Source organism: Cryptotermes secundus, unplaced genomic scaffold (genome assembly GCF_002891405.2).
Source record: "Cryptotermes secundus unplaced genomic scaffold, Csec_1.0 scaffold699, whole genome shotgun sequence".
Taxonomy (NCBI): Eukaryota; Metazoa; Arthropoda; class Insecta; order Blattodea; family Kalotermitidae; genus Cryptotermes; species Cryptotermes secundus.
In genome coordinates this window covers 352,816-368,712 of record NW_019738883.1, presented here as the reverse complement: position 1 = coordinate 368,712, position 15,897 = coordinate 352,816, and the positions used below count along the sequence as shown (strand labels likewise).

Sequence of the window (15,897 nt, the reverse complement as noted above, 5' to 3'; positions counted from 1 at the left end):
AGGAAGCAACTGTCAGCCCATAGAAGCTTGAAATTCGATTAAAAATAGTTTTGAATAATGTGAAATTTTAAGCTTTTACACTGAATAAATGCACTAAAATCTTTTAGGCAATCAGCCCTGTCATTGTTGACATAAAACCAATATTTCAGAGGTCATCAATGGTGTTAGACCAGATTATGAAGATAAAGGGGATCTCTGAAATGTAGGTTTTTAGCTCAACTTTAACATAGCTTCTGAGGCTATTCATGCCTGGTTTACATTTTAGTATATAATGTGGTTCAAATGTAATCTGATACTTTGAAGAAAGGATGTACTGGATTGAATTTTTATATAAGAACATGAAATTATACTACTTGGGGGCATGCGGTAGCATAGTTGGTTGAGGCACTATGCTACATGCTGGAAGGTCACAGGTTCAAGTCCCGATGAGGTCATTGGATTTTTTTTCAATTGACCTAATCCTTCCATCCGCACTATGGCACTGGGGTTGACTCAGCCTCTAACACAAATGAGTACCAGTAATATTCTTGAGGGTAAAGGGCGGCCAGCACGTAGGGCTGACAACCTTGCTGCCATCTATGAGCCAATTGTCTAGAAAATGTGGGAATCTCAACATCTCACAACCATATGGGCCTCCACGGCCTGTTACAGGGATAGCTTTACTTTTACTTACTTTTATTATACTACTTTGAGCTGCTTATGTCCAAACATTAAAATGTTCATATGTTGTATGTAAGCAGCTTCCTATGATTCCAATGGCAATAAATAACTTAGTGTTTTGGCTGTGGAAATTATGATGGTAATTAAAGTAATCTTGTGTGTAGTTTTTAGATGGCTAGTTGACAATGTTATTGCACATTTTATGTATAATAATGAATCAACAAGTCATAATAATCATGTTCAGTATTTTTCGTGAACCAGATCATCATATGAATCAATTGGCACAAAATTTTATCACTTGTGCCAAAGGATAATATTAATTTGAGAAAGATGTGCTGTTGGTTTTTAGTTATCTACACAGGAAATGGCATTGATTTGTTACAAGTCTTGCAAAGAAATAATTCAATTTATTATTCATTACACAAACAATTTTGCACATTTCTTGTTTTACCCCAACTGCTCTTAGCCAGCTTGAATTCTGTTGAACATGTCTAATAAAACAAATTTGTATATTATTGTTAAACATCTACAGTATGTTCTCTGATTATATACATGTATGATCATTGTATTGTTGCAGTTAAAATTAAGCTCCATTACAGGAATTCCCTTCTCATATGAATATTTATACACCTGAAAAGAGTTTGTAAAGCAGAATGTTTTAATGTGAATCACTATTTCTTAGAAGTGCAATGTTATAATCGGGGGTTACATTCCTAAAACAAAAGAGAAATAGAAGTAATCAGTTTTATTGACTGAAATGAAACATATAAGCATCAGAAAGAAATTATGCTAGGAAGAAATACTGATAAGAGATTTTTTAACAGAAATACATACTGATTTTGCAAACAGTAGCATTATGATATAAACTACATAGCAAAATCTTATACAAGATGCATACCAGAGGAGAGTGTGAGCAGACTAAGTGGGCAGTGTTTTGTTTCTTTCTGTTCACATTTTGTTTTGTTCAAAAGCAATTTTGGATGAGTGAATTCATGTTTGAATGACAAGCCAAACTGAGGGTATGCACTTCATTATAAAATAAAAGTTTGTATGAATGAAATTTCTTAATTTCACTCTACTTAAAGTGAGGAATATCTGTACTCATGTTCCTTTTAACATTAATGTGGACATGTTTAGTAAGTATTTTGATAGTTCTGTTATAAAGAAACAGGAACCAAAATATAGTTAAATTATTTAGAACATTCCAAAATAGCAAAGGTGGGTGAATTTTTAGTTCATTTCCTGTGATGTTAATCTTCCAACTTATAAAAGACCCAGTATTTGTTCTGAAACTTGCTCAGTATCAAAAAAACATTGTTGCACAAAAATGTATGCATTTTTCCTTGTGCCTGGTACATGAAATATAGAAGAATATTTGTAGGAACTTGTAGGAAGTACATTTAGTAACTTAATCTCTAAATGGTTTGTGATTCAAATGCTATGTACTTAAGTGAAATATCTTGTAAACAAATTTTAAGAATAAAATGCTGTGGTGATTGATGGCAGAATTATAAACATTAATTACTGAGGTGTTTGAAACATAATATACGAGTAATACCATATTTCTGATGGGTGTTTTGTTTGAAGTGAATTCTAGTTTCAGACATTTTTCCTGGATGAAGAACTGCATTCAAAGCCCACTATAGAATTTGCCTGGAATAGGTGACAGTTAGTTATTTGTATCATTAACATTACAAGGCAGAAGTATTCACAGTTCGTGTTTTACAAGAATGTTGTGAAAGATACAACATAAATTAATTCAAATCTAGCATAAGTGAAGTTAGATTATACAAACAAATAGGGTCTCAGTGTGAACTTACAATAGCAGAATTTGAGCCCCAACAAAACAAGACAAATGAAGTCCATGTCACGGAATTAAATTTTAAGAATTTTTGTGTTACAGAAGGAACAAGAACAACACTTCAGAATAGGAGCAGAATTGCAATATATGTAAGTTTAAACTATCTATAAATTAATATGTAAATTAATGGAACTGTACATGTTTGACTCCAGAATACGTAAATTGAGGTATTTGGAGGACATCCTTAAAGAAGAATAGTTTTATTAGTTTTGAAATTGGAACAATCTTAATAGTTTAATCTATGTTATTGCTGGTGATGGTGATTGTGATGAATCTTTATATGACATTATGTTCAAGAAGGATATTGATTCCTCCCTACCTTAAATAAGTTTACCTCAGTCCTTTTGATCCTTTAAGCATTGTAAAAGGTGCATCTTACACACCTACATAAGCTGTTATGAATTTTACATTATAAAAATAAAGCTGATTTTAGTGAGTTCCAAAAACCATTGTATGAAATATTGAATCATACCTCCACACTAAAAGTTTAATAATGAAAGGTTATTTTAAAGCCAGATATGTCCTTTAAAAAAAATATCTTATGACACTTTTTAGCATAACTGCTTTTAAAACTGATTTCTTTTTATGATGTAAAACCTAAAATACTTTGTGTAATTGTGTAACATGCACCCTGGATAATGTTCATAGGATCAAAACCTGTCATGCTGAATGAAATTATAGATTAATGAATGTTGTATTTGGATGGTTATCTCTCAGTTGAATTATAATACTATGCTCTGATTTCATGTCTGAAATAGTAATTCGTTTTTAGCATTTGTCTAACATAATGTGCTGTAATTTTTTGTAAGATCCTGAAGTACTTCTTTTTTGACAAGCTTCATCTGCAGTGCAGACTGTCAGCAATGAAACAACTTTCTTGTGACCTGTAATGACAATATTAATTGCTTAAATAATTTCTCTATTTCAGGGTTTAAGTGATGACATTATGGAACTGTAATGACTACTTATTTCACTCTGGATCTGTGTCTTCTACAGTTTTAGTATAGCTTCCATATAATTAAGGTGTGAAGTAATAATAATCCTTTTACTAAGTTAATTGCCGCAAATAATTTTAATATCACCTATTAAAATGGGAAGTTTGACTCTGTGATGTAATACTGGTAAACATTCCTAATTTGTCAGCATTCAGTAATGGCCACCATAGTGGTTATTGGTCACATTCACCCCCATTCTTTCTGCTTTAAACTGGCTAGTGCAGAACAATCTGAACCCCATTCTCAGAAATGAATCAGCATTGGTGACCAGACATGCTAAGGTATACAGTTTTTCTCTTAGATTCTTTCTTACTTGATTGAATAGAACATATTTTGATTCACCTAGCTGCAAATTTGACTACACCTCATAAGTGTCTTTTTCTTCAGAGCTCTGTATAACTGCAGGGTAAAATGAATAAGATGAATCTCTTAAAGTCAGCCTCAACTTTGTGCGGTGCTTCATGTTTTCACAAATGGGGCTCTGGAAACCCAGTAATGGCAATACCCTACCTTGGAGGAAAAAGGGGGGGGTTCGAACTTGGGCCAGCGCAGGGTAAGTAACTGCATTCGGGCTTACCGAGCTGGCTGGCCCCACTCAGGTATGGGGAGGCCCCATTCCTTGCCAAATTAACTTCCACAAAATTAACAAAAGGATACGGCAGAACGAAAGGGTTTGGCCCCCACCAGTGTGTACTGATGTAGTGAGGACCCTTCACTAGGTCCACTGTATTTTGTTTATTTTACACCAGCAATAAATGCAACTGTATTATGTGTTAACTGAGATGGGCAGTAATGACCTACCCGGCCCATTAGGACACCCCCCCCATAGCAACCAATCCGTAACAGTGGCACCCAAACAGGGACTTGATTAGATTAGGTTTGTTTCGATTTGACTAAGTAAGTAATTTTGAGGACAGCTGTTTCAGAGCATAACATGGATGAGCTTGGTAGAGGCGAATGCCGGGGGCTCCATAGGAGGGGCCAGTTCAATGGGGCAAGTGTCCGGTGGACGAGGTGCCTTGTTTTGCTCAATAGTAGAGTACAGTCAAAGTAAGTAGCTTGTTAATACGATGGCAATGACTAGTCCGTTGGGGGGGGGGCCTTCGGGCTATGATGTCGTACAGTACGGCTTGGATTCGTAAGCTATGGAAATCAGATTTGGAATGGGAACTGGCCCGTATGACCCTGTCAGTAGAAGGCTCTCGGGATGAATTACGAAGGAGGCTTACTGAGTATGTGAGGGCCCACCCCGAACAGTATATTAGGGTAAATTGGATTTTTCAGTTGGACGAAGCTGTGTTGAAAGCCGAGCTGGAGGATTGTGAGTTGGATGTAACTGGGTGTAAAGAGGATTTAACACTCCGCTTATTCCAGTATGTTCGTGACCATCCAGAGGAGTTTTTAGAATTTCCTTCTGACCTAGGGGAGATAAGTCAGGGAGGTTAAGGCCGCAGACCTCTCCCATTAGACACCATCCGGAAATGGGGCTTGAAATTTACGCCGGACGATAGTGTGCATACCTTCTTAGAAAGGCTGGGAGAATTGAAATTAGCATATGATGTCAGTGATGAATCTATGTTACGTGCGGTACCCAAGCTACTGAAAGGTCAAGCTATATTGTGGTTTCGAAATAATCAAAGTACTTGGGATACGTGGGAAGATTTCCTTATTAGTTTTAAGGATAGGTATCTCCCTGCAGAGATAGATGATGTCCTTATGGAGGAAATTCGGTTGAGGACCCAAAGGGCCGACGAATCAGTCGCTGATTATGTAACCGCAATTAGGACCCCCCATAGCAGCCAATCCGTAACAAAGTGGGGAGAAGTCACCTGCTCAGTTGGGCACCTTAGAAAGAGCTAATCTCAATCACTGGACCTTTAGGATTTACCAACAATCTATGTTCTTCCCTTAATGTGAGATACCAAGTTCACAAGTTCCATGTGGCAGCCTGGGAACCAGATTTGTGACTTCACTGTACTGGCTTTTGATAGCGAGCTACGAGAGAGGGAAAAAGAGAAAAGATTCTTCAAAACAGGCAAGATTGTAATTTTATGTTTTCAGCTCAGTGGTACCAAGCATTCCCCTTGTTTAATCTGCTCTTATTTTCTTTATGAATGCACTTTGATTTTTTACCTTTGTTTCCTAATATTTGTACTTCACCACAGTTCAAGGAAGTTATTAGCTACCTCTGTATGTGATTTTGTCCTGCATTCTGGTAAGGAGACTTGAATATATAATTAATTTGCCCTGTATTTACTTCTTGAGAAACCTTATTATGAGGGAGAGTCAGTAAATAGGTCACAAATGGGAGTAAAACAGCTGTAATGAACGTAATAGGTTTTCAATATGTATCACTAAGTAGCAGCACAGTCCAGCTTCATGACAGTCTGGTTAGCATACACACATGCATATATTCCAAGGCTGGTTTCAGTAGTCAAAATGGCGACCTTGTTTGAGAAGCTTGCTACCGAAGATCAACGTTCTGTTTTGCATTTTTTGTTGGCAGAAGGACTCAATGCAAAGGATATTCATAAAGAAATATTCCCTGTTTGCATTGGGCTGTAATGACTTCCATCTGTTGTGTCCGCAAAAAAGCTACCCTGGTGGCAGGTGTTTTGCTGATGACAGAGATGTCAAAATGGAGGTGTGGAAGTGGCTGAGACAGTAGTCAAAAAGTTCTATGGTGGCAGGTTTCAATGCACTGGTAAATTAATGGGACAAGTGTATCAATGTTGGTGAAGGAAATATCAAGAAATAAATGTTTTTTCCAGGTTTGAATATCACGTTTTACGTTTTACACCTATTTGTGGCCGATTTACTGACTTTCCCTCATAGAACCTCATTGAGCTTCTGTATGTATCTTTATGGTATTTAAGTTTTCATCAATAAATTAACATCTTCAGCACAGACCAGACACTGATGTGTACCATTCAGTTGCAGTTCTTCCTTTTTTTATTTTGTTTTTCTAATCATGTGTCTTAAACCAGTGGTGATAAATCATGGACATTACTGAAGGGTTCACTGAAACATTTTTAATTAAGTCCAAAACCTCTGGAAAAGGTCTTCAACAGAAACTTCATATTATTAATCAAGAAGTCATGAAACAATTTATTTTTAGTCTTCATCCCTTATTTTGAAAAAATTAGTGGAGGTCACCTTGCCCTCCATGTCCTGCCCCCCCCCCAATTCCTGAAAGCCAGGATAGTGGTGCCAGAAGAGGTGGCCATTGCCAGGTATTCACTCACTAACTATATTCATTCAGCTGTGAGTGCACAGGCAACAATAGAAGAACTGCTAGATGCAGTATTTTCTGTGCAGCCCATGTTGCATCAAGTACTCCGTATATAATGAAAGGAAAGCAGGTGATTAGATTTTTCAAGAACTTCTTGAAACATTTATGTTCCACAGCCCCAAAAATTTAGTTTTAAGAAATGTATTATCTTTTCATGGTTATTGAATTGTCATACCACGTTTATAGGCAAAATCCACTGCTTTCTTGTTACACTTTGTGACACTGTCTGGATCAGCACCATGTACAAGAAGCCAGCGAACAAGATCCACATTGCCAGCCTTGGCTGCCAAGTGAAGAGGAGTGTAGCCATGAGACTTTGGTATATTGATATTGCAACCTGAGGGAGCAAGAAATGACTGTGAAACTATAGAGTTGTTTTATATATATATATATATAGAGAGAGAGAGAGAGAGAGAGAGGGTGCTTTGGGAGCAGTCTGCCTAATTTCATGGGTACATCACTCAGATGATTTTGAAGATGGTCTTCTTGAAGTAGGTCCAATTCAGAAAGTTTATGAAGTCATGGTAGTTTGAAAGTGGGATAAATACATACTAGAAATACAGGTTATTAATGAAATGCCTTACAAAAACTGTTTAGAGTGTCTGCCTATGACTTGAATGCACAGTAGAGCACAGCATATTATTTAAACAGATGACACCATGGTGCATAGTGTCTGCATACTGTCTGCTTTGTTCAGAACTGTTCAGTTTCACTTTAACCATGTTACAAATAGTAGTATGAAATTGGTTATATTCTGTGCCAAAAATAATAATACTGTTTACACTTTTACCAAAGAGCATTCAGATATCCATTTTGTGGACAGAATTTCTTTAATTAGCTGAAATGGCATCAGAAAAAAAATTATAATTGAAAATGTATTGCTGAATTCTGCATTTGAAATTAATCTGCATGGTCTGATGACCCTGTTACTGTATTTCATTTGAACTTCATAGAAGTTTCATAATCTTCAAGAATAATATCTCATAACTTGAACAGAACAATGCTATCACAGTTTGCACTGCCATCCTGTTCTTAATGGTATGGTATGATGACCTAAGCTTTATATATACTAAACTTTAAGAAAATTCATCAGTTTTCCAATTTTTTAAATCAATTCAAATATAACTACATTTTTCCCATATTCAGCAGTCACAATAGCTGAGGTCAGCAGTGATGTGCCCCTATCTTGAAGGAATCGCCATGTCCAGAACAGCTCTGGTGCCCACTGATCTTCCTATGCAATGAACACCTGAAGCCCTTTCTCTAGGGGTGAAACTGACTATCACCCCTACCTGATACTGATTTAAAGAATGTGTGGAGCTTTATCTCTGGTACTCCTGTATGCTGATGTTTACACAAAGGTAACAATTTTTTTTTCTTCATAACATTTTTGTGTTAATTATTCTGGCATATATTTAGCAAAATTTGAGGAATTCGTGCTTCTGTGGAATGTGTTTGCACTGTTGCTTACCTCTATGAACAGTAGATCCGTATCTGAAATAAATGAACACAGAGACCAATAAAGAAGCAAAATTGTAGAGAAGTTGTTTTGAAAACGCAAGTACTCCACATATCACACACCCCTACACTTGTATTTACACATTAAACTTTTTGGTTATCTTTTCCTCTTTTATTAAAAATACCTTCTTGGCAGTGTAAAGTGATTCCTGTTTACATTATGCTACAGTACCTGCATTGTATAGGATATCGATACATTCTGGATCAAAGGCATGTGGCTTCTTGGTCACTCTGTAAATTGCCAGGAACATTGGTGTATCCCCTTTCTTTGTACGCATCGTAACATCAGCACCTGAATATATTTAAGAAATAGTTAAGTCATTTGCTGTCATGCATGTGTCACACATTTATTTGAAATCAGAAACTTCCTATGTCAGATTAATGAAAATGAGGGCTCATCATTTTGAGCATGTATTCAATAAATCTGTCATTTCCATACCAACAAGCCTGCTATATATACTGTATAATAACAAATTTGAGACCTGAAAACCAACAATCAATAAAAATGGCAGCTTACCATTTCTGAGCATGTATTCAATAGGCCTAGGATTTCCACACCAACATGCTCTCTGTAAATAATCAGAACCATAAAAATCATTGAATATTATTCAGATGACAAACGCCCTATATTAGGGTGGTACAGTGTATACTGTAAAGATATGCACAAGATTTAGATGTAAAACTGACAATTTCCTTATCCAAATGGTTGTAATACCTGTAGGTATGGATTGTTGAATGATAATATTTAAGATCAGAAAACTAAAAATGCCCTCTGTTTAAAATATAATACTTGAACATGTGCTGTAACAGTCACAACTCAGACCATTGAAGAAACATAATTATCTCTCAGTGAATCCATTATGCTCTTTTTTAATGCATGGAACAAGGCTACAGAGTTTCAAGTGATAAACACATCCTTGAATTTAAATTTAACTGAAGAAAGGAAAAAATGATTCATGGGTTATAGCCTTGTATTGTATTAAACACACATTGTTTAATTAGAGGTATGTGGATGTATACATTGTATTAACCAACACTCATTTTGTCTAAAAAAAGCGTGTTTGTCAGTACTCTCATGCTTGGGTTTAGCTTCAAGGTCAAAAACATACAGTGCATTAGCAGACTGTATGACTTTTGACTGTGACATATTTGCCAGGATGCATACTAGCTTAGAAAAGCACTTGTATTAACTACTGTGATTGTCATTTGGAGAAGAGTATGCAAACTGAAAGAAGAATTACAGTCAGATTTAAAATTATGGATTCCTTTAAGTTTTTTTTTTATTGCTAGTGGGGTGGGACTAAGTCCCTTGTACTGTGGCCACTTCTGGCCTATTGTACCAGCCCCAGATGATAGGTGAGGGTGATTATGGAGCAATTGGTGGAATGAAGATTGGCAGGGGAAACCGAAGTACTCAGAGAAAACCTGCCCCAGCGCCACTTTGTCCACCACAGATCCCACTTGACCAGACTCGGGATCAAACCCGGGCTGCTGTGATGGGAAGCTAGCAACTAACCGCTTGAACTATGGTACAGCCATTCCTTGAAGTTACTAGTGAGAAATAAATATTAATAATACTATGATGTTCACCCATACTGAATTACTATTGTGCTGCCATTTTATTAGATATTTTCTGTTCATTACTGATAAAATGTAAAAAATTACTCTTCCTCTTCTGCAGGCTCTACAGTCCAAAATGAACCATGGCCTTATTTACAATTGCTCACTATTGGTCCCGGTCCTGTGACTTTGTCTCCAATTTCTAATGCCCATTGTGTTCATATCTTCTTCAACCGAATCCAGCCACCTGATAGTAGGTTTGCCTACTTGTCAAGTATCCTCTAGTTTCTGTAGAGTTAACTTCCTGTGAAGGTTTTCCTCCTGCATTCTAAAAAGATGTCCCAGCCATCTTACTCTCCCTACTTTGATCACTTTCACTATGTAATAAATTGGGTTACTTATTCTTAAGCATTACACTTCCAGTACATTGCCTCATCTTCAGATGTTTGTCCCTTTTTTCATTCATATCTCCATCCATAAATTGTCCCCAATTGTTCTTATCTGTAATCAAAATATGTGTGAAATTTTGCTTCGTATGATGCTGTATTCTCAAATATGCCTTGTGAATGAACATTGGTTTTGACACACATGCCATTAATTCATACTTCTATGAAGATTTATATGGGCTTATCTTTGAGGTGGGCCTGTAAATATTGTGGCAGGTAGGCCCATTGCTAAGTAATTGCTCTGTAAACAAGAGCCATTGCTAGGTAAGACCACAACAGATGCACATGCAACAATAGAAGAGCGGTCCATGCTGAGGCTATATAACAATGGCCAGCTGCCATTAGAGAAGAGTCTGGGATGCAGGTTCAAATAACTCCACCATAGCCCTGCGAGTCATAGGGGGTGACATAAAGGGAACCCAGTGCCTGGGAGTGTAACTGGGCCACCCTCTTCCTGGGGGATATAAATATGTGGACCTGGCCCTCCAGGTTGGAGAAGTCTTGAATCTGAGACATTAAAATATTGTCATGAGTCCCAAGGGACTCGGCCTTGAGAATGACTGCACTGGCGAGAGCCAGCAGCAATTGTAAATGACAGACCTCTCCTTTCGTCAAAGAAGGTGCTCCACATCAGCAACCCTGGAACTGTCTGACACTCATAAAAATCTGGTGTTGGGTCCCAGATGGGTGCTTCACACCAAGAGAGACTGGCCAACTGACTGTTGGTCATAACATAGCTTTGACTTTGACTTAGAGAAGAGTCTTCAGATGGCAGTTAGAAGAGTAAGAGATAGTTGTGAGACGGTTGCCAGCCGGGGAGAACGTGAGAACATTGTTGGAATTCATCACCAGGCAACGACTGGTGAAGACATAGCAAACTGCTGTAGTTGCGGTGATCTTTGAAGGGTGTAACTCGTTGCAATTGTGGGCCCATATAGGATAATCAAGCAGATAAACGATGTGGTGTACAGTTTCCAGTGGAACCCTAGATCGAGAAAGATGTGTACAGCTGGACTGGCTTGCACCTTATCAGGGAATATCTCGGGGCGAGTGGCCTTAATGAGGGAGCAGCGGAGTAGTTTGAAGTAGTCACCGTGAGAACTAAGCCACAAGGAAGGAAGGTGAGGTCCATCACAGACGTCACAAGCACACCCTTCAGAAAGGAAGAAATGATGGAACGCCTGTTGACTTTTCAGGACAAATAGCCTTAAGGAGGAAGCAATGTGGCATGTAGACAAGTTGCTAAATAATGACTCTGTAAACAACGGCCATTGCTAGGTAATGGCCATAACAGATTTCTAACATGCCCTGCAAGGTGGTGGTCAAATATGCGGATTTCTCCAGACACATCCAGCAGTTGTGCTCTGCTGTGGTCTCGAACTGGCACCGGAACACAGCCCATGATGTAGCCCCATTGAACTTAGGTGGCTTCACCATGCACGTGCTGTCTCCTGATTTTAAAACAATAACCATAAGCTGAAGACAGCGCTGGGAAGGTATGTTATGAGATGTTGATATTATATGCCAGTTAGATTTTGAAACTGTTGTCCACTGTACTGTAAACTTCACTTGAAACAAAAGGAAAAAAAAAAAGACGTTATTTACTTCACCTCTTACCAGAAATGGAGTGTACATTGATGGAGGCTTTGGACAATTGACAGCTTCTGGATACTTATTCAGCAGTGCAATGCAGTTTTCTTCATAAAATTTCTGACACAGTCTCTATTAATAAAAAAAAAATGAAAATTAAAACTTGTCAACTAATGCAAGACATATGAGTATATGTAGACTCTTGATGTTAACATGCAAGTGTATACAGGAACCATGTTAAGAATCTTGCTATTCACCATTTCTAACAGAACTGCAAAGATAAAAAGTGAAAAAGAGCACATGTCAATGCTGAGACATGTTGTGACTAATAGTAATTAAATTTTGGACCTTCTGCAAATTATTTTGGGCTTACTAGACCGAGCTGATCGCTAGTTTAGAATCTTGTGGTTGTGTAACACTTTCCAAGCGTCTTGAGGATTTAATGCCAGCTGGTCTGTGCTCCTTAGCCATAGCAAGTAAATCAAGACTGCATCAATCATACATGATAAATCAGACTCAATAACCAATCTTATTGGTACAGCCCATTTAGTTGATCAATCAATATCAGTTACATGAGGAAAATGAGGATGTAGAAAGGAAATGGAACTGTGAGCAAGCCAGTGAGAGTGATGGCTTATAAAATGGCAGGTTCAAATTCTGAAGAGGAAGTGCAAGGGGAAAGACTGAAGCTGCATGGTTTTGGAAGGTGTGTCAGGGCAATCAAGCAGAGTTCCCCATAGGTCTGATTGACAGAGCCCTGTAAATGGGCAATTATGCTGAATGCAGATGCACCTGTGAATCATCAGATACAAAGAGAGATAAGAGAAAGAAAGAAGGGAAGGAAGACAATCCATGGCGGTCCACAAATGGGCATTGTGCTGAATAAAGGTGATCTTATGCATTTCAAGCAGAAAAGGATGATTTAGGAACAAGAACAAATGGAAAGGAGAGAATTCAATTCACAGAGGCATACAAAAGGGTAATTACACTGAACACAAGCACACCTGTGCATTGCTAGCAGAAAGGGGAGAAGAAAGAGGAAATGGAAGGGGAGTTGGTCATCCCACAATGTCCTGGGAAGAGACAACAGTTCTAAACAGAGACATACTTATGCAGCGTAAATGTAGGAGATAAAGTTAAAGAAGGAAGTAGAAGGAAAGGAAACCCTGAAAACAGCGGTTATCAAGGGGCCCTAATGAAGCCCACCTTAGGGAACCCCATTACATGACCCACCCACTGAGCAAGTTTTCTGTATCCCTTCAGAGAACAGAGAAGAGACATCCATGATTTGCTCAGGACAGAGGCCGTTCTCCTTCATTAGTATTTGTGGCTGTAGATCAGTCTCAGTGGCCTCCATGAGGATGTGATCTGTGTGTCTGGATTTCTTTTGGCTTATTTTGGACTTCACTATTAATCTGGTACCAGACGATGGGTGAAGTCCAAAAGAAGCCAAAAGAAGTACAGTATACACCATCGTCAGAATCCTTTCAAGTGTCTGGATTTGATGGAGGAGATTCTGTCATTCCCATATTCTTGGGTATGAAGCAGTGTCTGAAGTTACTACATTGTTCTGCCACCACTGACTTATCCAGAACGTCCAATGCAGATCTGGCCACACTTGTAGGCAATGTTGTACATGCCCTGTGTGTACCGTCTTAAGCCATCCTTTATGCACTGAAAGAAACTGGGAAACTTCCTTGGCTGGAGGACAACAATGAGTGCATAAACCTTGTATGTTTTATAGTAACCGTGGTAATATTTACTGTATATTATGACATCATATATGACAAGAATACTTTCTGATATTTAAATACATATTGCATGGATACAAAACTGTAATTATATACAGCTAAAAAAGATTGCAGAAAGTTTTCCATAACACTGGTATGCACTTTTCTACCAGCCCATATGGCATCACATATCAAAAGACACTAATTTTTTAAGTCAAGACTGTTTGAGCTAACTTGTTTAATTTAATAAGAGAGGCATTTTAGGTTCTTACAATATATTGTTCTTTAGAAAAACATTACCAAATTTCACAGAAATATAATTACTACAACATGAAGGTTTAAGTCAAACTACATGTGTTAGTGAAATTAGACACTGGCAACAACAGGCCTTTCCTGTGTCACACTTTCAGTACCTCATCCATTTTCATTCATTTACCATGTCATTGATAGAAATGTACTTATTAAAAGTTGTAATGTAGTTTATTGCAGTTAAAATGTTCAGTCTGTGATTTCTGAAATGCATCCATTTAAAATATGCTCTGTGCATTCCTAAATTGATTTGTAATGAACATGAGTAAAAATAAAGTATAGTTATCCATGAGATTGATTAATTTAAAAAAAGTGCCACGCCATGAAGACATGGGGAAGTGGAGCTAAAGAGCCACTTGTCATACCTTAGAACTGGATGGATGCCCCTACCATTTATCCCACAAGGAAACAGTCCCTGGTACTCATTGTATGGGATACTGGTTGGGCCCCAGAGTTTGTCTCAATGTTGTGGAGAAGGGAAAGATCTCTTGCCCCCATCAGGAATAAAACACCAGTGCTTCAGTAACCCAGCCTGTAGCCTAGTCTTTACACTGACTAAGGCAGGAAACTTCTTTTCAGTTTTGAGTGCATACATTTTCTAAACATGGTCATCAAATTTTGCAACAGATAGAGATCTACCAAAGCTTATTTATAGTACTGTTGTGTATATATTTTATGACAGATCACTGTTCAGCCTTTCAACAATACATATTCTACACTTACATTGCTTCTGACATGAAACATTTTACTTGCATTTTATTAAATATGCATCATAGAATATGTTTCAAACAATGTGATTACCACAATCGGAATTCTATTTTATGATATGTACCGCTATTTACGATGAACTTTGTTCTAAAAAAATATGGAGTTGAAATTTTGCGTTGTGCGAAGTAGGAGTTAAATTAAGACAGAAAAGTAGGCTAAAATTACTATTCATTTCAGGTACATCATTAAATAACTATGATAAATCAGCATCCAATTACATACAGATGCAGCAAAGTGAATTTCATCAATTATGTTAGCATATCCAAGTGAATCTCCAGGCACTTTCTCTCTATACCCTTTTATTCTCTCTCTACAGCAACCTGCAGAAACATTTTGGTCGAATGTAGAAATTAGGTCTGAAAAGTAAAATACAAGCAGTTTAGCCTAAATCTCTCATACAGACTTTTCTCTGTTTTTTAAGTTTGTGAAATTCACCAGTATATCAGCCCTAATTTGGGTTATGTGACTATTCTTATGCTCCCCCTTAACTATCTTATTTAATCTTTGTAATTCACTGAAGAGCCATTCATGTTTTTAAAATTGCAGTACTTCACTGATATATAAGTTGAGATTTGAGGTTCACACTGAAGGATCAAGATTATGATATTCTCAAATGCAGTATCTACCACAGAGGCAGAAAATTTCTCCAAAACATTTTACAAATCTGCTAAACTATGCCATAACCTGCTAGTTGCTATTACAAAGCAAAATTTAATTCATAAGGTAACTCCTGCATCAGTACCTTCATCTACAGGCCATTTCTTCCTGAGAAGCACACATAATTTGTACACCATACAGAGCACTGTGATAACTGATATAAATATCAGTGTTACTGAAACACTATCTAAATTCGTGATATCATAATACCGATTCATGGTTGATACCAATGCCTGTAACATAGAGAAGTAATGTTCATAATATTGCATGCAATGAACTTGAAAGTGTATATAATGCATACTTTAGACTAATGCTATATAATTTTATAAATAAGAACATAATTAAGCAAAGTAATATGTTGCAGTACACTCAGACTGTTAAATTCCATGTTATTTTGCATTTATGTGCTTTTTTCTGTGACTTTCAAATTTAAAACTGCGCATTGCGTTTCGCGCGTTGCTGGTTCCCTCTCCCACAACACCCTTTCTTGCGCATGTCGGTGACCATTGGT

At 37.4% G+C, this 15,897-nt stretch overlaps 1 protein-coding gene across 3 annotated transcripts; it reads right to left on the bottom strand.

Annotated features, from left to right (window-relative positions):
- Positions 1–697: 697 nt before the first annotated feature.
- On the bottom strand, positions 698–15,875 carry LOC111871245 (poly [ADP-ribose] polymerase tankyrase). 3 transcript variants are annotated; one of them, XM_023864211.2, is made up of 9 exons: positions 15,754–15,875; positions 15,472–15,619; positions 14,952–15,085; positions 11,950–12,054; positions 8,844–8,895; positions 8,499–8,618; positions 8,280–8,302; positions 6,984–7,145; positions 3,352–3,405 (listed from the first exon to the last, which is right to left on the bottom strand). In XM_023864211.2, the coding sequence occupies exons 1-9, from the start codon at positions 15,784–15,786 to the stop codon at positions 3,379–3,381; spliced, it is 804 nt and encodes a 267-aa protein (XP_023719979.1). In that variant the 5' UTR covers positions 15,787–15,875; the 3' UTR covers positions 3,352–3,378. The 3 variants fall into 3 exon arrangements, with proteins under 3 accessions (XP_023719976.1, XP_033610065.1, XP_023719979.1); XM_023864208.2 differs by lacking the exon at positions 8,280–8,302 and having other exon boundaries at positions 698–3,405; XM_033754174.1 differs by lacking the exons at positions 8,280–8,302; positions 11,950–12,054 and having other exon boundaries at positions 698–3,405.
- Between the last annotated feature and the right edge of the window lie 22 nt (positions 15,876–15,897).

Bases quoted from the DNA above. Each gene is read 5' to 3' on its own strand.
- LOC111871245 (XM_023864208.2), bottom strand. From the start codon at position 15,786: ATGCAAAATAACATGGAATTTAACAGTCTGAGT. The intron at 15,086-15,471 runs GTACTGATGCAG...TTTACTTTTCAG, and splicing joins GAAATGGCCTGTAGATGAAG to ACCTAATTTCTACATTCGAC. The intron at 8,896-11,949 runs GTAAGAGGTGAA...GATTATTTACAG, and splicing joins CAATGTACACTCCATTTCTG to AGAGCATGTTGGTGTGGAAA.